General features: G+C 40.5%; 1 protein-coding gene across 1 annotated transcript in view; it reads right to left on the reverse strand.

Annotated features, from left to right (window-relative positions):
• Nucleotides 1-6,470: 6,470 nt before the first annotated feature.
• Nucleotides 6,471-26,626, reverse strand: part of ctnnbl1 (catenin, beta like 1) — a 70,780-nt gene continuing 50,624 nt past the window's right edge. The window contains exons 14-16 of the mRNA XM_079676970.1: nucleotides 21,009-21,146; nucleotides 20,689-20,761; nucleotides 6,471-7,085 (exon numbers count right to left, since the gene is read on the reverse strand). Of these exons, the coding sequence (XP_079533096.1) occupies nucleotides 6,997-7,085; nucleotides 20,689-20,761; nucleotides 21,009-21,146 (300 nt within the window). The 3' untranslated portion in view covers nucleotides 6,471-6,996. The remainder of the gene's footprint in view (nucleotides 7,086-20,688; nucleotides 20,762-21,008; nucleotides 21,147-26,626) is intronic.

The raw sequence follows: 26,626 nt of genomic DNA on the forward strand, positions 1-26,626 counted from the left end.
ATCAGACCATTTTCAACGTGCCGGAGCTGGTGAAGGAGCGTGGGGGTCGGGGGCGTGAGGCAATTCTTGCCTCAATGCGACTGAGCAGAGACCAGCAAGCTGCCATCCAGACAGCCACCGTAGAACAGCGGACAAATCCTCAGTGGCAGTTACACAGGCAGGGCAGGTTGACAGCCAGCAATTTTGGTGCTGTGCTGAGGTCGGGACTTTCATCCACTCCATGCGCGTCCCTCATCAAGAGGGTGCTTGGGGGGTACAATTTAGATGGAGTCATGGCTGTCAACTGGGGAGTTGTAAACGAGGTGTGTTTGGCCAGTGTGTTTGGCCTTTTAAGTGTGACACATATGTAGTGATAAATGCTTCACCTGACCACTGTTCCTAAATAAAAAAAGTTTTCTGCATCGTCAGTCATTTTTTCCAAATAATTACCAATATTTCACAAATTCTTCATGTCAACTTAAGAGCACAGCTGTATGTTGAGTGTCAGCTTTGCTTGGTTCATCTTACTGGGGGGCAGCTACATGGATGTCGGTGCAGTCCACAATCATTTTGCAGTTGAAGGCAGAATGAATTTATTATTGACTCAGAATGAAGCACAACTTCATGTCATACAATACATTGACTTTATTTGTAATTGTGTAAAAAAATATGAGCATTGATTAGCAAGCAGGACCTGCAGGAACAGAGAACGGTGATGGATGGAGCTGGGAAGAGAGAAGAATAAAGAAAACAGATCAACTTTATTATCGGATATTAAAAATTCAATTTCAAAACAAGTTGCCGCTCCTACAGTTTTCTAGTATGTAAAGATGATTTCACATGACCTATGCAAAATATCACACTCAATACATGTGTCTCTCTGGGGGGTGCATTGTGCCTTTGATGTATATAAATAATATACCATAACCAAATACTATTACGTACAGTGGAAATCAGGTTGCCAGAGCAGGTCAGTCCAGTGTGCATGTTCCTCAGGGTCTCAGCAGTTACAGGTGAGGTAAAGAAAATAAAAGAGAAAAAGGTCAGTAACAACACTGAATAATTATCTATTTTAATAATTTTCTCTCAGTAATCACTCAACTACTGTCTTTCCAACCAACAGATTGACTCACCCTCACTGTCATCACAATGACACATGTCCAGAAGAATGTCATGCAAAGCTCCCTGCCTGCCTGCCTTCCTTCGACTCTCCCTGAACTGCTTCCTTAGCACCCGGTGGAGGGCGCAGTAGGCCACTCTTCAAATGTTTCACGAAATACTTACCATGATGACTACTCTTACTGTTTAACATTTTGGTGTACTTCATGTAATAAAATAATAACTTAATGGTAAGGCTACTAAAAATGACAAGGCTAAGTAATGTAATGCTAACTAACGTGCTCGCTACTCGTCGCTACTAGCTAGGTAGCTAACTTGACTATGTTCAATGCACAACATGTATATTACCTATGATATTACCTGATATGTCTGATCCAGCGACTCCTGGTCCTTTCATAAGAGGGGAAGCGATAGAACGAGCAAGTGGTATGATCACTTTTGTGATTACAACATGGTACAAAGCACACAGGCATCTTATAAAAGTGAATTTATTGGAGCAATCTCTTATATTAATTGGAGGGAATAAATCAGTTATGAAATCTTCTTCTTCGCTTTAATTACGAGTCGCAACCACTTGGAGCATTATCGCCTGTGACATCACATGCGCGACCCAGAATGGGATTTGGGATTTGTAGTCTTTGTAGTCGCGTATTTTTCATAGTCTTATATTTCAACAGTTTTACGACAAAATGTGACTTTTTTGACATGGAAATGATTGTTTAAGATTGACAAACATCATATGTGTAGTTCGTGGGACAATTCAAACGGGATCAAAAGATAAGTTTTCTCTCTCCATTGAATTCAATGTATAATTTTTCGCTTCCGGGGTCCCATGGACCGGAAGTAGATGGGCGTGACTTCGCCTCTCTATAGGGTGAGCATCAGGAGAGTCTAAAAAAAAAACACACGAATGCACAGCGATCCGTGCACAGAAAGCGGTTTGTGTTTGCAGGTTCAGGGGATTTAAACGGAAAACAAATATGTGTGGATCAAAAATACATATGTAAAACTTTTTTCTGTGTTTGTATTTTATTGACATGTATATGAAACGGAACACATTTGTGTGTGCATTGAAAACACAAATGTGGATTCGGAAATACAAGTGTGAATCCTTCTATGTGCATGTGTGTATTATGAGACTGTTCAGAGCCCATATTTTTACCCCCTTTTCAGTCCCTGCTAGAGAGCAGGGACTTTCGTGGGAGAAAAAGGTTCCTGTGTCTGATTGGCTGGGCGGAATGCAAACCACGCCCCGTCAAACTCCCAAAAACTTTTGTGAAGCCGCCATTTTATTATCCTCGCATTGCATTATTAGCATTAGCATTAGCCCAGCGCAGAAACGCAGAGAGACTAACTTATGACAACACAAAATAAAACATGGGAGCGGTGGAGATGAGGAGGTGTAGGTGTTCTGGCCGTTTACTCGGAAGGCTTCAGTAGAAGCTGCTGGGAGTCCCAGCAGCTTCTACTGAAGCCAGTCCCTAACTCCGGGGACTTCCGGCCGGGGATTTTGGGCGGCAGAACTGGATACAGCGTGGGAGGCGGGGCCTCATTCATTCCTATGAGAGTTGCTCATTCACGCATGATGATAAAATGGCCCAACTTTTGAGAGAGCGAAACGTCACAGATTACCCTGCATGCCTGAGAAGTAACCGTATGTATAAGCCATACATATATATAAACGTGTTTATATATATATCTATGGTTGTAGCTCAAATAGCTCCAGCCCCCACCCTCCCTGTGAGCACAGTGTGCTCTTATTGGTCGGGACCATGCTGAATACGTAACATGAACGTGCCGGGCGGCGCGGTCACGTGGGTTAGATGCGCGTTCATAATGCAGAGGGGAATAACTCTCAGAATAATGTTATTTGCACATTTTTACAACTTGAAGAACGAATGTATTTAATAAGGGCTATACAAGTGTTCATAGGGTAGTTTATTTAGTTTAAAACAAATTATCCAACGATTTACAGACCACTCTTTCCCCATGTAAGTAAATGGGAAAAAGTGTTTCCGGGCCTGGCAACCAAACGGAAGTGTAGTACCGTCGTTTGGACACCACGAATATTTCATCTAAATCCGGCGCACTTCCTGGGGGCTTGCAGTATACGCCGTGAAGTTGTTTGCGGCCTGCCAGTAAACCCAAAGCAGAAGAAGAAGAAGTGAGGGGGTGGATTAGGCTTAATTTGCCTAATCCACCCCCAGGAACTAATTTCCGGTGTGAACGCGATCTGTACTTAGTTCATGAGAACTAAAGAGTTCTCAGGAACCTTTATGGGAAAAGTACTTGGTGTGAACGCGCCTAATGAGGCCCCTGGACTGTACCTGTTCTCAGTGGTGGAAGAAGAAGCAAGATCATCAATTAAAGTAATTACCATATTATCCAAAATATTCCCTTAGCAGGTAAATGTTTAATGAAAGTCAAAATGTTTTAATACTATGGAAAGAAAAAAATATATTTAGTATTAAATGAGCAATTTTCTTTTTCCTACCATTTTCTCAACTTGGAGGTTTTTGCGAGTTTCCCCTCACTTTTACAGAAAAAGCACCACTATCTTTCATAACACCACAATTATAGAACAACATCATGTTATTGCAATGGAATAGCAGCAATTAGCAATCCCCTTTGAAAAACGGTGGACTCTTCACTGAGTTGACCTTTTGGAGAACAAATATCAGGGGAGTAAACAATGAAGGAAGCTCCACAGTACCTCAGCAAAGAAAAAGGTGTTCCTGTTGATTTTCAGTTCCTAAAGGCCTGTATACACCACATCTTTAAGTTGCAATGCCCTGTACTTACTCTCAATAACAGAATACCTTCTTTCGTAGGACTACTAAAAAGAGAGGAGCCCAAAAGCAAAGCGGTGCACAGTGTTTGCACTCAGTCATTCGGAAAATACAATTATTCTCCTTCCCCTCGGCTGTGAAATTGCTGTACAACCGCTGTTAAACACGCCGCAGTCATAATCACTGATAAGAGATGCATGGGGCCGGCTCTCCTCTGACAATACGCAAACGAGGCCCTGCCGCTTTACCCATCTTGTTACTGAGTGATACTGCAGTTTGTAGAGACACTATGAAAGTCGGTAGATGGGACAGCTGTCGGTAAACGGCCCTCCCCGTTTCCTCCTAAAGGATTATAGTCAGCAATCCAGAAAGGGTGGTGGCATGTTGCACTAAATGAGGGATTGATGATACAGAAATTAGACATCCCAGGCTTGGGGAGTAACAGAATACATGTGGGATAACGTAATCAGGATACAAAAAAACTGTATTCGGCCTACAGTTGCATTAAAATAAGGGGAATCATAGCTCAGATGATAGAGCTGACGGCCCATGTACTGGGGTTTGTTCCACATGCAGAGGACCCGGGTTCTAATTCAACCTCTGGGACCATTTGCTGCATGTCATCCCCTATGTCTCTACAATAAATGCACTGATTGGTCGAATAATGTCAAAAGAAAAAATAAGTATAATCAGATAACAGTCACATGCCTAAGAAAAAAGGATTACTAGCAGATTAACAATGTTGCAAGACTTTTTAAAATAAATATTCATATAAATTAAAGGAATACGTACAGCATGAATTTCCCTTTTTGGGGTCATAAGCTACTTTCATTCTTTGTTTTAAATATATATATTTTTAATGAAGTATGTTGACACTTGTTTCATTAAAAACAACTATTTGCTTTTAAATATCTATTGAACTAAAACAGCATTTGTAAACTACACTATTCTGCCTATAATTTCAGATAACACATTTTATTACTAAATGTCTTTGTTTCTTCTTTTCCAAGGTTGTTCTGTTGTCTTACATAATACACTTAAGTAAAAAACATCTTATTGATGGTTTTTTTCTCCTTTATTTGTTTGCATCACATTTGATATTGAGGTATATGGTGGCCCACAGGTGCAAATGCTCCAACCTAAAACATTTCCATTTGGAGAAACAAGAAAGAAAGATAGTAACAAGATAGTAACAAAAATATGCCAAACCACATGAAAATGATAAGATCTTCACCAACTTGAAACACTACAAAAACAAAAAGCTTAAAATAAAACATGCTGCAAGAAGCTCAAAAATAAATAAAATGGGGGACACTAAAAAGTGATGCACACCGCTGGGACAAAATCGCTTCTTTGCGTTCCAGATCATAAAGTCGGCCAACTGTAAGTTTGGCTTATTTAAAAAATGGGATCGCATGAGTCATTATGATATTATTGCAGATCTGCTGTAAGCTGGCTAGCTAACATAGCTAACCTAGTCATTTCAAATATACTGACAAAACACTTCCAATTATGAAACAGGCTACAGTTGCCAACAGAAGATGTTTCTTCATTTGCATGTGTTTTCGCACATTTGTGTTATGCGATTTATTTGCATAGTTTTTTTCTCATAATGTAAAGTTTTATGGGCTGTTGTAGTTTGCACCTGTTGGCCACCATAGGGGTAATCCAAAAGTCACGGAACATACCGAGTTAATTGTTTTTTTTTTCCACTGCCGGACATTGTAGTCATACTGCTTTTAGTTTTATGTGAGAGAAAGTTAAGAGTTGCATTCTAAGAAAAGGTGTTATTAGCTTTACAATGTAAATTCTGCAAACAATTGGAGAATTGACTTTATAATGCGTAATATTAGCTACCTGCTGCACCAACATCTTGATTTTGAGTTAGTCATGTTTTATTTCCTTTTGGTGTAAGACCAATTAGCGCCACAAGTATTATGATTTTGACCAGTAGCAAACAGCCTTTCCCTCCACTGGGGCTGCATCAGTGGCTGCTTCCTTACACTAGGTGAAAGACTTATCTAATGTTAAAGCTGGGTGTAACATGTGTATGTAACATATATTTACAAGGATGTTTTAGTCCCTAAAGTGCAATTTCTGTGACACTAATGCTTGCCACGGAAATTACAAATTGATCAATATCAGTCTAAAAATAGTGGAGTTTAAGTTGGTCAGCTTTCTCTTTCACACACACAAACAAATGCACAAAAAAAATGGGGAACAATTATTTGCTCCTACGCACAAAGAAAGCAAAACTACTCAGACAGAGCTGCTGCACCGACAGGGAGAATAACACGGTAGGTTTGTTGTGTGTAGAGCTCTTCCATAATACACCTCCACACTGATGTGAGAGCGGTGTCACAAAGAGAGACAGCAGTGGGCTGAGAGGCTGCTAAGATCCAGCAGTGGGTGGCTTCAGACAAATGAAAAATCTCTCTCTGCAGATATAAGTTTGTCGTCTCCATCTGTGCCTCCATGCAACACTAACCAAGCTCAGGCGTAATGAAAATCGTGCACAGACATTCATCGGTGCCAATCTGAGTCAGTAAAGTGTGACATTAATCAAACAAACCAAACAAGCAATCAGGATTTTATTACCCAATGTTTTATTAGAAAATATTTTACACGTAAATCCCAAAACAAACGAGGTAAAGCAGGGGAGCCGAGAGATGGATATATTAGGTTTGCAGATCTGTGCAAACGGCCCGTTAATTATTCCGCGGTGTTCAACACCACGGGACAGAAAATAAACAGCGCTGCGGCTCCGAGTACATCTCGTGTTCGCCGTGGGTTTCAGATAAAGATACAGTCTTGTGCTCTTCAGACTCCAATCCTGCTGTTCCCACACTGAGCAGCTTTACGTGCACAGCAATCACATCATCGTAACCAATTCTCTGGCAGATAAAGATGAATTTGATGTATTTCATGGAAATTGATCCAGTTAGCTGTTAACAAACTAGCATGATTGCAGTGCATGTAAACATACCCAAGGGCTTTAGTTTAGTATGTCAAAGAAAAAAAGGAAGTCACCATCAGTCCCAGATCAGACCAGCAGGGTTTAAATGTTCTTAAAGGTTGGAATTCACTGTGTTTGCTTGAGTGTGTGCGATCAGAAGTTCTCCACAAGGTCCATGATCCTCTTGCGCTCAGCCTCTTTGAACTCCTCACTCTTCCCGTCTCCGATGCTCTCTGCGTACTCTGAAAGACAAACAAAAGGCGGAGTATTAGTTGGCTTGTCACATGGGGGCGTGGCTGTTGAGGTCACAGAGAACATTGTTGAAGCATGAAACACAAGAGAATGGAAGATAGATGTGAGGTTAATAATGAAATGCATGGTTTGGGAAGGCTTTCTGGTCGAGAATGGAGGTTACTTGAATGCCAAACATAAGGAGAAAATGGTGTTACAATGTAGAATCATTTCAAAAGCAGCTTAAAGAGGCCCTTTTATGCTTTCCTGTAGTGTGTTATAAAGGTTTCTGTGCATGTAAATGGTCTGCAAAGGGTCAAATCCCAGAGTTCGCTCCAGAGGGAATTTCTCTCCTACACACTCCCCCCCCCCTGACTGAAACACCTCCATTGGACTCCTTTGCTAACTTCCGTAACATCACCATGTACAAATTGCGTTTCTATTGGTTAGCACCCCAACACATTGTACGTTATAGGCCAAGGGTTTTGGATATCTTGAAATGTTTTGCCAATCACAACCAGACAGGGTGAAAAGAGGTGCCGCAGCACAGGCAGTATGAGAACAAGAAAGAGCTTTTTGTAGAGACAGAAAATACAAATATGGACCTGAAAATGAGCATAATGTGTGTCTCTGTTGCGTTCCCCATTTGTATGTGATCCAATTTAAGATGGCGATTTGGGGCTGCAGTCCGCCCGGTTCACTTGTTCCTTAGAGGTAAACTCAACCAATAATCTCTCCTTTCCCCATTTGAATACTTCCAAAGAAGAAGTCAAGAGATGTTGTAACTTCAAGAAAGCTTTTCAGTAGATCTCATTGTACCCACTTAAGAATGACGGCAAAATAAAGCTATTCTTTGTAGTATAAAAGAGAACCATTAAAGAACCATTTTCAAACATCCTTTCACTGTAGTCTAGACAGTCTTTAGTCTGTCCATCCCTTGTAACAAAATGTATACTAAAAGATGTGTCGTCTGGAAGAAAAAAAAGGTTGTACATCCTGAGAGGTCCCAGGACAACAACTGTCCTCATTTCAGGAACAGTCAGCGGTCCAGGTGTACTGAGCAGTGCTCATACTTCATCGTGTGCTTCTGAGCGTTTCACTGTTTTCTTATTTTTCGTGCGATGAGGCCTTGGGGACCGTCCGACGGTTGATTTGTGAGTCTAATGTTTGAGAGAGAATGCTGCAGCTGCCTCAGCCCCGGTGGAGTCTCTCTGCCTCCGAGGCAGGGATTACACACTAAACCCAGGGATGTCGAGACGGAGAGATGAAAAAGATGACTTTTCTCTGGGAGACACAGTAGAGAGAATGGAGGAGGCTTTTCTGACAAGGTTTAGAACGACCAGACATGGCTGTCAAACACCACGAGAGGGGGGGGGGGGGGGGTTATGTTATTAGACGGTGACAGACTTAATGGGACAAAGGAGATGTTTTGCATAGATTACTTTAGATAATTCTAGTTAATTACAATGGTGTCTTGTTTTTGGTTAATTATGATATGATACCGTTGGACACACTTTTTGTAACGGGTTGCAACAAAGTTTGACTGGGCAATGCATCAAAAGGGATGTGAACAAGCCATTGATTGTATACAAAACTATTAATTTTGAGGTAAAAAATGTAGGGGCTAATTGATCGCAGGATTACCAATACAATTGATGAAGACACAGGTTTAAATAAACCAGAAATGGCCCTACACAAGCTTTAAGTCCTAAACCAACATAGATACTGTTTTAATAAATATTGCAAGGTTGTTAGAAGTTATCCAATAATATTCCAATTAATTAGTTAATGAATACATATATTTCTAAAGTTTCAATTAGCACTAAAAACATGGTTTGGCTAATTGATGGCTCGTGTAGCTGCAGCCTCTTTGCTTTTGAGTTAGTTTTTTCATGGTTAAATGCACTTATTGGAAGTTGCTTTGGATAAAAATGACCTCAAAGCTGAATGCACATTTATAAGAAGTTACTTTCTACCACTGCATAACAGGAGGAGTGAAGATAGAAATCCGGTATGTATTTAAGAGAAGAGCAGCACCAGATATCAGAGTGTCAAGGTAGTCTGAGCAGGACGCTACGTGAATGGTTTCTTGAGATATACTTTTTCAATTCTGGTCAGAAGACACCTAGTGTGACGGTGGTCCACTCTGACTCCAGAGGTCAGTCCATCATTGGGTATTCTGAGGAGAGCTTGGCTTGGAAAGTTAGAAAAGTGTAAGGCTGGACCACTAATGGAGGCGTAGGTGAAAGAGTCCACAGCGGCCTTGAATGGCAGGGAACAAGGATTTGCATTTGATCCAGAGAGGCGAGGGATGTAACTCAAGAAAAAAAAGGCTGAATTTTAAGGTTGACTGATAAAGCAGGTAAGAGAACACGGAGAGAAAGCGACCCAACAGAAACATGAAAAAGCGACAGCCTCTTTCACTGCGGCCTGTCATTGTGCCGCGTGTGTCCGTGTCTATAAATGGCGGCGCAGTCAGCCGCGCAGATAGAAAGGTCAGGGATAGGGTGACTCTTCAGAGCTCCGCAGAACCTTTTTCTTTGGCATGCTGGTACTCTCTCCTCCTGTCACCACGGCAACGCGGCAGAGGACAATACAGTACTGAGCATGGCCATTACTCCGGTCAGTGACTGGGACTGATCTGCCATGAGTACAAGGAGAATCATTTCCAGGAGCAGACTCTGCTGCAGCAGTTACTGTGGTGTAGGGAGCTACAGTATGACAACTCCTTAGAAACTTGTTACACCAACCAGCCTGAAACTGGTCTGATCCAGCCAGCACAGAATCAACCTCTGGTGTGTTAATGTAACCACCATAAGGCTTTCAAAATGGGTTGAATCCATCTCCTCTATCACAATTCTTTATACAAGGAACAGGCAAATATGAAGATGCAATGTCTGAAATAATGTTTGAAATATTTTTTGTCGAAAATGTACCAGCTAATTTGTGTGGCTACGTTTAGCAAATAATCTGTTTGGAAATGATTATTATTTTAAAAAGGTTTTCAACAAAAACGCAAGCAGTAAGCAACGACCTCCTGAAAAGAAGACTAGGCAGTACCCTGACGTGCATTATTTCTAATATCCAGCAGGGGGCTAAACTCCGTCTATAAAAAAACGTGGTACGGTAAGCTTAAGGGCATGATGAGTTAAAATATTTCTAAGAATGTTTTCAGCTCATAAAGAACAAAATAAAGTAACATTTTAGTTGGCTAAAAATGTATTTAAAAATGTTTTAGCTTTCAGTTGTTAAAGCTCAAATAGGGACTGCAAAAATGTCTTTCAATTTGCTATATAAAGTCTTTTGCCAGCATTTACAAGTACTAAATGTATGTAATAGAGGAGCCACACTGGGTAAAAAATTACTAAATAACTTTACCAACATGTTCAATCGTGAATTGGTTATAAAATAGGGCTGTCAAACGATTACAATTTTTTATCAGATTAATCACAGCTTAAAAATTAATTAATCATGATTAATCACCATTCGAACTATGTCCAAAATATGCCATTTCTTTATGCATATTGTTGTGGGAATAGAAAGATAAATGAAAGAAGGCGGATATATCCATTTAACATACAGTATGTATCAAATCAAATCAGGTTTTATTTATAAAAGCACATTTTAAAACGATTTTTGGTCGAGACCAAAGTGCTGTACATGCAACTAATAAATAACACATTACTACATTCGCAAAGAACAGAAGACAATAAATTACCACAACAAATATAAAAATCCAACACAGGGAATTGTCCATAGTCATACTCTGCTCGGACTAGAATGCTGGCTGGGGTGTAGCGCTGGAGGAGTTCAGCTATATAGGCCGGAGCCAGCCCATTTGAACAAATAAAAGGAGTTTAAAATCAATTCGGAACCGAATTGGAAGCCAGTGCAGTGAGGCCAGAATCGGAGTAATGTGGTCACGCTTTTTTGTGGCCAGTAAGAAGACGTGCAGCGGCGTTCTGCACTAGCTGCAACTTATTTTTTATATTTTACTGTAATGTAGAGACAAGGCTCTTAGTGACAATCAGGTATTGCCTTACAATTATATGTAAAATGTCTAAATATGTCTAAATATGATATTTGGCCTCAAATCATCTGAGGCCTGGCGCATTCCCCGCGCCCCCCCCCCTCTTTTTGTCATGGGAAAAACTGAGCTAAACTCTATGAATGTCTTCCAGGAGTTATCCTTGTGTTTAAATGATATCACATCTTCTCGTCAGCTTGCTTTTTGTATTTGCCTTCCAATATGGCTGTTTGGTACCGCAATGAACTTTCTCCTGACGAGATGTCCTTGAAACTAGTTCTGATCGAGCGTGAACTGACCTTAAGGCAAAAGGACAAAACCCCAAAACTAGCTTGTGCCTTGGGGAAATCCAACACATTCTCTGGTGGTGTTGTCCAGGGCCATGGAGTCAATTTCATAACACATAAATGTTGTTCTTCTTGTATAGTATCTAGTGTTATCCTAAAAGCTAGTATCAAAGTTGTCCCAACCTACCTAATGTTTCTGCTCGTAAAAATAACACAAACACAATTAACAATAAATAAATAAATCAGTTACGTAGTACACACATGCAAGGGCACATATGAATTAAATATGAAAGGAAAACCTTGCATTCACACCTGCAGATTGAAAGGATATGTATGCTCATATAAATGTAAACAGTAATCATGATGTGCACACACAAACAGAAAAAGAATCATGTTAGTAAGCAACGATAACCAGTGGAAACTAGCCGGACAAGCCTCGGATGTATATGCAAATGAACAGATGAAAACAAAAGTAACACGTTTAACATTCCCACACACACACACTCAGTGAGGATTGGAGGAATGCCACGCTTGCTGGCACCGCCATGCGTGACGGATGGCTCTATCTACAGAGCTACATGCCACCGAGAGCCAGAGGCTGTGTGAGCGGAGACTCGTCCTCCAGCTTTATCCGACAATGATACAGGGAGGATGGATGTCGCGCCAGAAAGCAAATAACACACCTGCTAGGTGTTTTGAGAGCAAACTGAAAAGTAATGTGGTAGGACAGGAAGTCTTTCACACAGTAAATAAAGAATGAGTGACAGACTGTTAGAAGTGCTGCCTAACCTCATATCACAACTGGATAATACAATTCCTGAAGAAATTGCTAGTGGGAATGCTTTATGCTGAAAAGCTGATGCTAAACTGCTATTCTGAAATGTAATGTGTAAGAAGAAAGTGAAGAATTTAGATTGAAATGATACATGAACACTGGGGGCTTGAATGTGTGATGAGAGAAGGAAGAAAGTAAAAAGGCTTGGAAAAGAAGCAGAATATTTGAACTGCAAACTTTTGAACTAACTTGATGGCGAATGATCTTTCGCCATGCCAACGATATTTGATGACATCCCATAATACGCTTAGATGCGTTGATGGCTGCATCGTTACCAAACCTGTGAAGTTTTGGGCTGTTTGGAGCATTTTCACTGAAGTTACGAGAAAACCGTGTTTCATGATGAGCATTGTGTTGCCATGGCAACGGCAATTGAAGAAATCTCAAAACTGTCCCGTAGATGTCTTCACGGCTGGACTGTTAGCACACATGTGAAGTTTGAGCACTTGTTGAAAATGTTCATAGAAGCAAAGTTTGGGGGACGATCGGACCGTGTCCATTGGAGTTACAGCGACATCTTTTTTTATGGCGAGGAATGCACTCCCATGGAAACGGCATATGAAAACACCCCATAATTGATGTAGAGGTGTTGAGGGCAGGACCATTAACCATTATCTGAAGTCTGCTGCTGTTTTATGGCGAGGGATGCGTTGCCATAGTAACACCACATTACGTAACATCAGATTTGATGTATAGCTGTTTTAACCATGATCTGAAATCTGCTGCTCTGAGGATGTAAATTGGAGTTATGACATCATCGTGTTCCATGACACAGGTGTTTATATTTGAGCTAACGACGTGTCCAGAAATCAAAGGTTTCCATGGTGATGTGCAGTAATCAGTGAGAGGAGAGCATTTTCATTGTTCTGAATGAGAGATAAACCTCTTACATGTGATAGTTTTGTTGAAGAACCGTAACAGATATCGGTGAAATTTCAAAGCGTGACGCATGTCAAGGAACTTGATCATCTGAAGTGAATGTCTGTTGTGGTGGGGAAAGATGAGGCTGAACTTACAATGGGGTTTAATGGAGACATGTTGAAAGTTTTTGTCACTTCATGCCCTTGTGAAGCTGAGGGGGGGACGACGACGACGACGACGACAACAACACAGGGCAGCAGGTGCACACAATCGACCGTAACAGACATGGGGGAAGGGGAACACTTTTCAGAATAAAACCAGCAAACAGACAGACAAACTAAAACACAGACAGACGCACACACTACATACACTTCGCCACCAACAAAGCTACACAATTCTTAACGGAGGCCGAGATCTATGGCCCCAAAGATCACCTCCGTTACAGCCCTCAAGAGGCATTTTGTTTAATCATTTTGCTTAATTGTTGTTTATTTTTCAAGCTAAGAGATGTTTTGCTACATTTGTCATGACAAATTATGTCTCAGGAATGTAGGGTTTGGGAATTATGGCAGGTTTAAAAGAAAATATGAAGGCAAAATTGTCCTCCACTCTAGCTGGGTTATCTTTACCAAGGTCTGAACAATGTTTAATATTTCTAAAAGTATGAATCAGATTTAAAAGTCGTTTAACATGAATAATGTCAGAAAGATGTGTAACATTTCAAATTTGGTATGAGGTTTCTGAGTGAAAGTATGAAGGAACAGTTAGCAGTTGAAGTCGCATGAAGATTGTTCAAGTCCGAAGAGTTTCTCCATTGACCTCAATGTTTAAAATTTGATGAATTATGGGATGTATCTCTGGAATTATGAAAGTTATGAATAAGAAAAGTAATAGCAATCGATTCACGACCAAGCTGAACGTTTTGATGTTTGAACGGAGTTTCTGCGATGTGGAATGTGGGAGAAGAAGAGGCGCAAAACCACCAGGTGGAATAATAAAGAATTTCATGCGTCGAATAACAGATAGTTGGAATGCTGTATCAGCATTCCCACCAAATGATTAGATTACAACGCATATACGAACGCCGGGATGTATAATGTTTTAGCATCTGTCCAAGGTAATATGATGAACAGGCCGCATGGATATTTCTGATGCTGATTATAGCTGTGTTTATTTACTGCTCCATAACTTTGACATTAATTTGTTTTACACCTGTGTTTTATGTTGAGAGGTGGAAAAACATAATGTATCATGCTTTTTGAGAAAAGTCAAACTGAGAAGATGTGCAAGTGGGTAGATTTATTCTAAAAAGACCAACGTTAATTGTCTATTTTTTTTTTTTTTTTCACATGCTACATTTTACTGTGTTTATTTATTGCTGCCATGGTTACATTTCTAAGTTTTCCACCTACAATTTATATCCAGACAAGAGTTTTAAGGGCCACGCATACATTGAGATTTTTAGAATTAATAATTTCCGTGTATGGTAAAGTAGTTTGATTCTTAAATGTTTGGCCTGTTTTCTTGTTATTTTTCAATTTGACTGTTGTCATAATGCAAAAAGATTAAAACCTTCCTCCTCCAAAAAAATGTCAAAAGCTACATTTTATTATGTTACTTATTGCTGCCATACTTGACATTTTATAGTTCAGAAGTGTTTAAAGGCCACACATAAAATGAGTTAATCTTTTTGTGTGATAGTGGTTTTATTCTCTAAAGTTGATGTTTTTTTATTGATATTTCCATTAGATTGTAGTCAAAATGGAAAAAGATGAAAATCTTCCACCTGTTTATTTTTCTATGATATATTTTACTTTGTTTATAAATGGAAGAAATCTTTTAATTTAGCTTTTCCAGAGGAAGAAATAAGTTTGCTAAATTTTTTCTCAACAACACAACTTCATGTATATTTATATAGAAATGCATAACAATTGTTCATCTTCTGACCTTCAATTTCACTCATGCCTGGCACAAGGGTCTGTAAATATGAATTTATTTTCTGACCGATAGCCAACTCCCCAGCAAACACTGCGATTTTAACCTTATTCTTAACATTTCACTTTGAACTTTACTTTTGACTTTTCTAACTTATTCTCAAAAAACTAAATAATAACATTATTTTTGACATTTCCAAAAATAATCTTGAATCTTGATCTTGAAATAGAGATCTTATTCTCAAAAGCAAAATAACAAATATTTGTTGCCATCTTTTAAAAAAAATGTATACCCATTGGTGTCTAATGACTATGATGAGCTTTATATTCTCCTATGCTCTTTTCCTGTGCTGCAGCAGCTCTCTTAGCATCAGATAGGGGACAGTGTGTTAACTACTGTTGACATGTGTCAGTGTTAACATGAAGGATCTACTAGACAGAAACACACCAAAACAGGCGCTTGGGTAATGTGAACAACTTACTCAAAGAATAAAAAAGCAAAAGAGAGTTGCATTTAAACACCATCGTTTCAAAGTTTGCTCAGGCCTCTTTCCTTTGTATAAAAGAATAAGGAAGAATGACATTATTTATAGCTTTTCATTATGTTCCAGCAAAAGCGCTTTGGCAGGCGAACAGTTTGGGCTCACTATCAAATAACAACCAGAGCCACAGAGCAGTGATTATACTGACATTTCCCCCTGAAATGTAGCTACTCTGCCAGGTCGAAAGACAGGATTAAAAAAATGGCTTCTCTGAAAGTGATAGGACTTTCCTTAGGAGCAGATACCTTACGTTTTATGCACATTTCTGCACTCCCAATGCACTTATGGTGTTTTATCAAACCATAACGAACACATTTTTTATTTAAAAAGGGACCCTATTGTGCTTTTTGGGGTTTTCCCTTTCCTGTAGTGTGTTGGTTTTTGTGCATGTAAATCAGGGGTGGGGAACCTTTTTCCTCTCAAGGGCCATTTCAATGTTTACAATATCCTCCGAGGGCCGTACAAGTTATTGACCTATGCTTAAAAATACTAAAATCACAGCCCATTCATTTGGCCTTTCTTTCATGCTGTGCAAAGAAAAAGCAACCTCTTAATCCAGATATCTTATGTGTGTATGCATTCACGTGGACGGTTGTGGCATGACCACCATGCAAATGTATTTAGTTTCCTATCCATGTGAACATGATTTAACTGGGGTGGTGGACCTAACCTCCTCTAGGGGGGGTCCGGGGGGCATGCTCCCCCGGAAAGATTTATTTTAAAATGTTGAAGTTAAAAGCATCAATCTGGTGCACTTTGAGAGCAACATTAGGAGATCTATGGATACATCTCTCAACATCCATAAGAAACAGAACTGTAAGTAGATTTATTTTTTCTTTATGGATATTTTACAAATCGCTCCCCTTTCAAACTGTATTCTTGTTTATTAATAACAACTTTTTTTACTGTCATAGTATTTTATACCTGTTTATTTTATTCTCTTATTTTTTTATAACTATAATGATCATATAAAGATGTGCCTTTACCTCACTGGTTGTAGAAAAAGCTTCTTATATTCATTAGCATAGCTAGATAACCAGATGCTAATAACAACAAAGTTATTGACTGTATGATCAGTATGACAGATGAACAGATCGCCACTGGGCTTACTACTAAAGACACAGCCACGCTAAAACTGCGGCATGTGTACGGCTCCTTTGGATACTGAGTGCCGGAGTGGGGTTCTGGTGCTCTCCGCGATTACACGTTAGGCTCGTGTTGTGTTCAACGACCCTGAGCTTGGCTAGGAAAAACAGACACTCGCTTGTTTAATTTTTTTGCGGTCTAGATTTCTCGAATTTTTTCTTTTTGCGAGTGTTTATAAATTATCTCGAGGGCCGTACCAAATTGTCTCTCGGGCCGTATACGGCCCGGGGGCCGGAGATTCCCCACCCCTGATGTGAATGGTCTGCAAAGGCTAACATCCCAAAGTTCCCTCCAGAGGGAGTTTCTCTCCCACACACTCCCCCCCGTTCCTACCTAAAAAGCCTCCATGGGACTCCTTTGTTTACTTCTATTGGACAAGTTTTACTGCAACTCGTTTTCGTAAATGTAAACTACTTTGAAGCAGCACCTGAAGCAGTTCAACCTATTTAATGAAGTCGATGTACTCTCATGATTGTTGTAATTTTAGGGTCCACGTGATTGAATAATCGTCTTGTAAGTCACTTTGGATAATAACATCACACGGCTTGCCTTCATTTTTAATTCACCCTGTTATATAACAGAGTATCAACCTTATAGGTATATTTGTATATTTTTGTGAAAAATTATGTTGTTCACAATTCCACCATATGTTTCACATTCAAAGCCCATTAACAGTGTGAAGGGTGTTGGGAAACATCTGCAAGAAGGGTTACAACAACAGCAGACGGGCGCAGAGAAAGCAGAGCAATTAGAGTCCATCTAAATTCATTTATCAGTTAGTCAGAAGATTTGCAACAATTGTGTGGAGCAAGGCCTGAAAATGTTATAATCAGGGGTGCACATAAGTGGTACGCAGGTACGCATGCGCGGCAACAATCTGAAATGCGTACCGTCACTTGTGTCACAAAGCGCATTTGCGTACCGATGTATATGTGAAGCTTTTCCAGAAGGCGGTTAGATCATCGGACGACGGAGTTGGTCTCCGTGTGCACAGACAGGGCTGCTGTTAACGTCGGCCTGTACAGCAGCACTGCGCTAAAACAGCTGATCACAACGTTCACACGCTCTGTGGTCACGAAGCTCTGCACTCTACTACTACTACCCCCCCCCCCCCGTTGACATTCGCGATACAGAGGGCTTCATGGGAACTTTGAGGGGAGCTGGAAGTTGGAGTACCAAACACTGACTCCAGGTACTCATCTGAGTACCTCACTGAGAAAGTTGTGTGCACCCCTGGTTATAATAGTGGATGAATACATATACAGTGGGGCAAAAACGTATTTAGTCAGCCACCAATTGTGCAAGATCTCCCACTTAAAAAGATGAGGCCTGTAATTTTCATCCTAGGTACACCTCAACTATGAGAGACAGAATGGGGGGAAAGAATCCGGGAAATCACATTGTAGGATTTTTAATGAATTAATTGGTCAATTCCTCGTTAAAATAAGTATTTGGTCACCTACAAACAAACAAGATTTCTGGCTCTCACAGACCAGTAACTTCTTCTTTAAGAGCCTCCTCTGTCCTCCGCTTGTTAACTGTATTAATGGCACCTGTTTGAACTCGTTATCAGTATAAAAGACACCTGTCCACAACCTCAAACAGTCACACTCCAAACTCCACTATGGCCAAGACCCAAGAGCTGTCAAAGGACACCAGAAACAAAATTGTAGACCTGCAGCAGGCTGGGAAGACTGAATCTGCAATAGGTAAGAAGCTTGGGGTGAAGAAATCAACTGTGGGAGCAATTATTAGAAAATGGAAGAAATACAAGACCATTGATAATCTCCCTCGATCTGGGGCTCCACGCAAGGTCTCACCCCGTGGGGTCAAAATGATCACAAGAACGTTGAGCAAACATCCCAGAATCACACAGGGGGACCTAGTCAATGACCTGCAGAGAGCTGGGACAAAGTAACAAAGGCTACCATCAGTAGCACACTATGCCGCCAGGGACTCAAATCCTGCAGTGCCAGACGTGTCCCCCTGCTTAAGCCAGTACATGTCCAGGCCCGTCTGAAGTTTGCTAGAGAGCATTTATATGATCCAGAAGAGGATTAGGAGAATGTCATATGGTCAGATGAAACCAAAATAGAACTTTTTGGTAAAAACTCAACTAGACGTGTTTGGAGGAGAAAGAATGCTGAGTTGCATCCAAAGAACACCATACCTAATGTGAAACATGGGGGTGGAAACATCATGCTTTGGGGCTGTTTTTCTGCAAAGGGACCAGGACGACTGATCCGTGTAAAGGAAAGAATGAATGGGGCCATGTATCGTGAGATTTTGAGTGACAACGTCCTTCCATCAGCAAGGGCATTGAAGATGAAACGTGGCTGGGTCTTTCAGCATGACAATGATCCCAAACACACCGCCCGGGCAACGAAGGAGTGGCTTCGTAATAGGGGTGCAACAACTAATCGACTTAATCGATTACCAAATTAGTTGGCAACTAATTCAGTCGTCGATTCGTTGGTGACGTCATCACATGTGTTCTACACCCCGTTAAGCTCCAACCTTATCGCTCTTTTTTACCGGTACAGGAGACATTTAAAACATATGTCATATGTATTATTGCTACATAAACATTATATCGCAGTCTTAGTGTCGCCAACTCTGTTTCTAATATGCAATATGACTACAAAATGCGTCTATAATGTATTTTCGATCTTCCCAATTCAGACGAAATCTCTCTCCCCCGCCTGCTTGCGAGGGGGCGGGGCAGTTTACACACACACGCAGCTGCTACATGCATGCAACACACACACACACGGAGGAGATGGCGGAGAGAACGCGCTCCGAGGTGTGGTTAAACTTTAGCCGTCTCGATTTGGACAATGCTCGTTACCAAAAGTGCAATAACAGTTTATCATATAAGGGCGGTAACACGAGCAATTTGTCTAAACATTAACCAAATTGCTCCACATCCAGACGGAGAAATGCACCGGGTTAGCAGCTCTGTAGCCCCGTCCACGAGTAACGTTTCCATGTCAGGTGTTATGTAAGCTAGCAGCAACAGACAGAGTTAACTCAGTTATAAAAACATAGGTTAATGATTAGAGGTAACTGAGTTATTTATTTTGTTAAAGTTTCAGCTATTCTGTTTACAGTTCTGTCATCACATTATTTAATATGATTTGTTAAAACATTGTTGTTTCTTTTGATGTGAAATATTATGCATTTAATTAAACTAAAAAGCAATGTTAGTTTTGTTCACAATTTGTTTAGTTAGTTTACCTTATTTCTTGTCAAAAGAACCGTTAATACTATCGTTAAAAGGACCGGATCGATAAGCAGTATCGATATAAGTAGTAGTACAGTTAAAACCTTAACGATCCGAATAATCGATTAATCGTTTCATTAATCAATTATCAAATTAGTCGTTTGTTGCAGCCCTACTTCGTAAGAATCATTTCAAGGTCCTGGAGTGGCCTAGCCTGTCTCCAGATCTCAACCCCATAGAAAATCTTTGGAGGGAGTTGAAAGTCCGTGTTGCCCAGCGACAGCCCCAAAACATCACTGCTCTAGAGGAGATCTGCATGGAGGAATGGGCCAAAATACCAGCAACAGTGTGGGAAAGCCTTGTGAAGACTTACAGAAAACATTTGACCTCTGTCATTGCCAACAAAGGGTATATAACAAAGTATTGAGATGAACTTTAGTTATTGACCAAATACTTATTTTCCACCATAATTTGCAAATACATTCTTTAAAAATCAGACATTGTAATTTTCTGGATTTTTTTTTTCTCATTTTGTCTCATAGTTGAGGTATACCTAGGATGAAAATTACAGGCCTCTCATCTTTTTAAGTGGGAGAACTTGCACAATTGGTGGCTGACTAAATACTTTTTTGCCCCACTATATGTTTATTAGGATTATTTGACCAGGATACCATAAAAGTACAGGTGACGGTACTTTTTGATTGGTATTAGAACTGGATTGAATGAGCGTAGGAAAGGAAAGGAAATTAAGTAACTTACCCCTCATGATGTGCCGCACTACTTTGACGGAGCCTCCTCTCAGGTTGAGAATTTGTTGGACCCTCTGCTGCAGCTAAATGCAGAGAAAACATAGTGAACAAATTGTCACAATAACATTAATTATTGCTATGAAATCAATATATATATATACTTGTTTCTCATGTGAAAGCAAATTCTCTCTCCTCAGTATAAACTATTGAAACAATGTTGCTGGCACTCAAAAAGACACAATGTGGACAGAGGCTCTTAACTAACTTTTGTTGTCTTAAACATGTTGAATCGACGATAAAGACACCTATTTAATTTGTCTGTGTGTGTACCTGTGCTATCCCCGAGTTGCTGATCTCAACCATAATATAGCAGATTAACTGAAGGACGAATAGCCCGGCGTCCAGGCGGCGAATGTAGAAATCATCCTCAATGCCGTCATCCAGGATCTCCCCCCGACGAACCATCTCCTACACACACACACACACACACACACACACACACACACACACACACACACACACACACACACACACACACACACACACACACACACACACACACACACACACACACACACACACACACACACACACACACACACACACACACACACACACACACACACACACACACACACACACACACACACACACACACACACACACACACACACACACACACACACACACACACACACACACACAGTTTAATTTAGGTGTTGTTGTTTTTCAGCTTTTCCTCCATCTTCCCCATCTTTTCCTCCATCTTCCCCATCGACCAGACACACAAATTGATTTGGAGGCTAAGCTGCAAGAGGTAGGGGCCCCGCTGCTGGGGCTCCCACCCTCACACATGCAGTTGCATAGTTATCCATCTTAACAACCCTGTCAGAATGCCAATAACAAAGTTCTGCCAATAAGCACAGAGCCCACATTAATCATCATTAGTGATTAAGAAGCAGACCGGAGGGGGGGGGGTGGGGGGGGGGGGGCTGTAGTGAAAACTGTTGGAGTGGTGCAGAGACAGTGTTAAATGTATGACTGTCACACAGTTTTACATTTATGTAGGGCTTGACAGTTAATCAGAATGGTTTTGAAACCGCATTTTGGACTACTGCAATATCAAAATCCAAGGAGAAGCAATTTTCTTTAAAAAGGCTGGCTAAATGTGAACCGCTCAAATCAAAGTCCAAAGTTTTGGATTTCAGAATATGAAACTCTTTCTTAATATTGCATCAATGAATATTCTCTCCAATATTATTGATTTCCAGTTTGACGGCATTGTATGTATAAACAGTTAAGTTAAAGCCATACAAACGTTCAAATGGTGCAACGAGAAAAACAAAGCATGTACTCTAATTCTTTTTTTAAATTAGACTGACTTCACATTCCAAAATCGTTTGTTATAATAAAATTGCAGACTTACAGAGGCATGGCATGAGCAGAACAGAAGCGATTAGCTATAATATGAAAATGTGATTGGTAAAATACCATCATAAATGCTTTTTCCTAGAATTCTTCTGACTTTTAAAGGGGCCCTATTATGCTTGTTGGGGTTTTCACTTTCCTGTAGTGTTTTATATGGGTTTGTGTACATGTAAATGGTCTGCAACAGCTGTGTTCCCTCCAGAGGGAGTTTCTTTCCCACACAGTCCCGCCCCCCCGCCTGAAACACCTCCATTGGACTCCTTTGTTTACTTCCACAACATAATGACATCACTATGTAACACTCACGCTTTTATTGGCTAGTGCTCCAACACATTGTACATGATAGGCTTTAAGCTGTCATTTTTCATAAACCTACCCATGTCGTAGTTGCCTTTTCAAAATGTTTTTTGTACAATAAAAACAAAAATAGTTAATCGGAACAGTTTACAAATAAACTAAAGGATTAACATTTCCCCACAAAAGAGACACAGTAAATTAAGAAAAAGGGCAACTTTTCAAAGAGTTCCTAATGAAAACAAATAGCTTTCAACATGGAGATAAAGGGTACCACACATGGCATTTACATCCTGAGAAAATGAAAGCTTTCAAAAGGCCTCGTCTTTAAAGATCAATTACACTGTAAAAGCCCATTATAGCGGTGAAGTTCAGCTCATTATCACGGCTCAATCAAAGGGCAGCTCCCACAGTACAAGACTATTCTGGGAGGAGATTCGGGACGCACAACAACACATCCAATATTGTGACATTGTGCTCTAAAAGCAGCATGACATCTTTACTTAATTACTTCATCCTGAGAGAAGAAAAGATACAACCTCAGAACAAAAGCTGATGGTACAATGTCAACAGCAGCTTATTAAAGATGCAGAACAATGCAGATGATTCAAACAGGAGACTTTAATAAAGCCATTGAATGTAAGGCATTCTCTTCTGTGTCCTCTGGGTAAAACACTGGCCCATTATTCTGTTTTATTACAAAGCGGTGCGTTATCACATTGTAACATAATCCCAAAGCACTGCCTTGTTCCTGTAAACTAGTGCAGCGCCCATTAGGAGTGTGAATGTTTCCTCTGTTTCCTGTAGGAAAGAGAAGGTTGTCTCGGGACAGTTTTCATAATTTTGAGCAATTAGCTTCAGGCAAATGACACACATTTTACAAGCCAACTTAAGCAAAGACACAGTACACAGGACATTAATGACTAATATAAGATAGAGGACACATCAAAACCGTATGATCATAAAGGGAGAGTTAAAAAGCAGCAGTGCATATGTGCAACTCACAAGTCTTTTCCTGTCTTACTCATCACCGCTCATGGCCAACACGGCAAGGCAGAGCTGGAGGCGTTTCCTGTGAAGGCCTTGGATAACTGAATGACTGTACGTACACATGTTACATTACAGCCGTCAGCCTACAGAGGATTGAGAATATATATCCCAACCATATCAAATATTGTGCCTGCAGTTGTTCTTTCGGAGCAGCAGTAAAGACTGGCAAATAAATAATAAAGACTTTTTGTAGTGATATCTCCTCCGACACAATACACGATTAGTGTTATATAAAACAGAATTATGGGTTGATGGTTGAGGTTAAAAACAACCATCCAAATTGGCATGATGCTGATATTTCCTTAATGTATTGTCACAATAAGCTACCAGTTGCAATAAGCTCATAATCCTTGTTCCAACAGCCTAACTAAAGCTACACATAGGCTGCATGACTGAGAATTTAATTAGTGAAACCATAGGAAGCTTCCACCTGGATAACTTAAAGCAATCCAGAAAGGATATCATGTACCTGATGTTGTAATAAAGTCTCCTTAAATCCTAGCGCTTGCAAAACTGAGATATAACATACTGAATGCCAATAGTCTTTTCAATTTAAGTACCAAATTAGAATGAGATGTTATGGATATGGTGCCAGGATAGTCAGTCAAAAAAGAAATCATAAACTAACTTGCCAACAAACAAGAAATCTTTCTCTTTCACATTGGCTGAAACCCTGAATCGTATGTCAAGAAAACAGAAGGGAAAGAGAATATTTAAAGGGGCCATATCATGCTATATTTGAACAATATATTGTAGGGCCATACCTATATAAAGTATATAAATATAGTTATTTTTTCAAAACACCAAACAGATCCTGCATTTTAGCCATGCCTCATTTCGCTCTATATCCTCATTCCAGCGCTGTTTTTGCAGGGGGCTGATTCTGTGAGATGCAGCTGACCACGCCTGCCTACAGGAGAGGGGAGCATGCTTTGAGATCAGCTGCTGGGCTCTCAGAAGAGGGGGAGAAAAAGAGATCTCCGTCCTCCGTGTTTTATTCTTATAGAAGTAAGAAGAGAATTAATGTGGCAGAAACCCTCCTTTTTACGCAGCGGTCCAGACATAGACATCAAACGGCGACACATATTCAGTTGCCAGTTACTTTGGCATTAGGGCAGGGATATCTAGATACTTTCCAAGGTTTGACATCATGAATTGTGCTACTTTCAAAGCAAGCAACGATGTTTTCAAATCTGTAATAAAAAAGCTCCTCAAAAACACTATCGAAGCAGTTCCTGCCATTGCTACGTTAGTTCAAACAGTAACAACGGACTATTTTTCTTAGCGGATGCATGTACATTTAAATAAATACAACTATTTTTTAAATAAATAAAATCATTTTCTAAATCCATAAAAGCATTTCAATTAATATTGGGAGTCATATCGTTACTTTGTTGAGAATGCGGCCATGTAATAAGCGTGATAAAGTGCAGATTGCCTAATGTGCCTTCATGCCGATCTCGATCGCTCCATTCCGTGTCGGCTCCTGATCAGCCTGTCGGTGTTCTTTTCCCCATAATGACCGCGTCGCTGCACATTATCCCTTACATATGATTATATAGAGTCATTATTCATTTATTTTAAAAGCAGGAGGCGCAAACGCTTGCCTCCGGGAGGGAGAAAAAGAGCCACAGCGGCGAGAATAAACCATGGCAACCATGCAAGGGAAGTCTTCTTCGCTGCTTTTGTGGCAGACTACAGCGCCACTTACAGGCCTGGCATATGTACTACAGCGTCTCCAGCGCTTTCGAGCGGCAATGTCCGGCCGTGGCCCAACCTCTCATTACTCTGATAGGTGGAGAATTGACCAATAGCCGTAGCGCCACCGTCCTGACGTCAGGACAGTGTTCAAATCTCGATCAGTCTGTATCAGATCCGTTGCAGCCCCTTTTTTAGAGATTTGGGTATGGAGGAAAATAGAGAGGGTTGTGTTTTCTGACATTGGGTGAGTTCCCTGGAACACCGGGGACACATATTCATGTACAAAAGACGTACAAAAGTGCATTTTGCATGATAGGTCCCCTTTAACTAGGGGGTCCTCAACATCCATATCAATTTAGCCAGGATTTAAATGGTGTTAAGTGCTTCATCAGCTCCAACTCTAAAGAAGAGAATATATACCCAAATACAGAACACATTCATTTCATAAACCTTTCTGTTATTGGGTGAAGGTGGGGATTTCCAAGCCTAAGAAAGTCAAGACATTGCATTGGAAGATCAAAGAAAGAAAACTAGAGTTAAGACTAGAAAGAGACAGAAAATGTCAGACAAAGACATGCAGTGATTTCTATGAGTCAGAAGGCCTAAAGGCAGCAGATCAGAAAGCTAAGAGAACGTCTCAAATTTGTACTATGGTATGTTGACTGGACAGGAATCAAGGGAAAAATGACACGGGCCGAGTTGTAGAAAATCAAAAAGGGAATTTTCTGCCTCAACCAGAAAAATGTATGCACCTCAGCTTCTTCCCATCTGCCCAGCACGATAAGTCACCTTATATTGTTCTGATGCACGACACCTGCTATAACTACTTATAGAAATAAGTGGACACGTCAAGGAGTAGAAGAAAACAACTATTTTCAAAGAAGGTCGACGAGTCAATTGTAGCCCCCTCCAGGGAGTGTATGTAATGGAACCAAGAAAAGATCCTCAACACACACACACGGGGAATCAAGCCTGTCTATTGACTGTGTGCGGGGTGAGAACACTTTTTAAACAATGACAGGTGCATTAAATATTCATCACTGTGAGCGTTGGAGCAGGAACATTAGGGATATTAAAACTGGAACAGACACGGTGGCAGTATTCATTTCAGCAACAGAGTTTTGTCCACTTGTGAGTTTTGACATTGCAGACAATATATTGTTGTGTGGCAGTCGGGTCCCTCTGGCCAAAGCGGGACGGAAGGAGCGGGGAAAATAATAACGTGTTAAAAAGAGGGACCAGACAAGTCAATTACTGCAACCTCCAGGGAGGCTGGCAGCCGCACTACAGTACGGACAAAGTAATAAGCAGTGATTCTCCCTCCATCTGCTGCATCACAACTGTGTGTGTGTGTGTGTGTGTGTGTGTGTGTGTGTGTGTGTGTGTGTGTGTGTGTGTGTGTGTGTGTGTGTGTGTGTGTGTGTGTGTGTGTGTGTGTGTGTGTAACTTATGAAAGACTGTGGGTGAATATTAGA

Source organism: Notothenia rossii, assembly GCF_949606895.1.
Source record: "Notothenia rossii genome assembly, chromosome: 4".
Classification (NCBI taxonomy): Eukaryota; Metazoa; Chordata; class Actinopteri; order Perciformes; family Nototheniidae; genus Notothenia; species Notothenia rossii.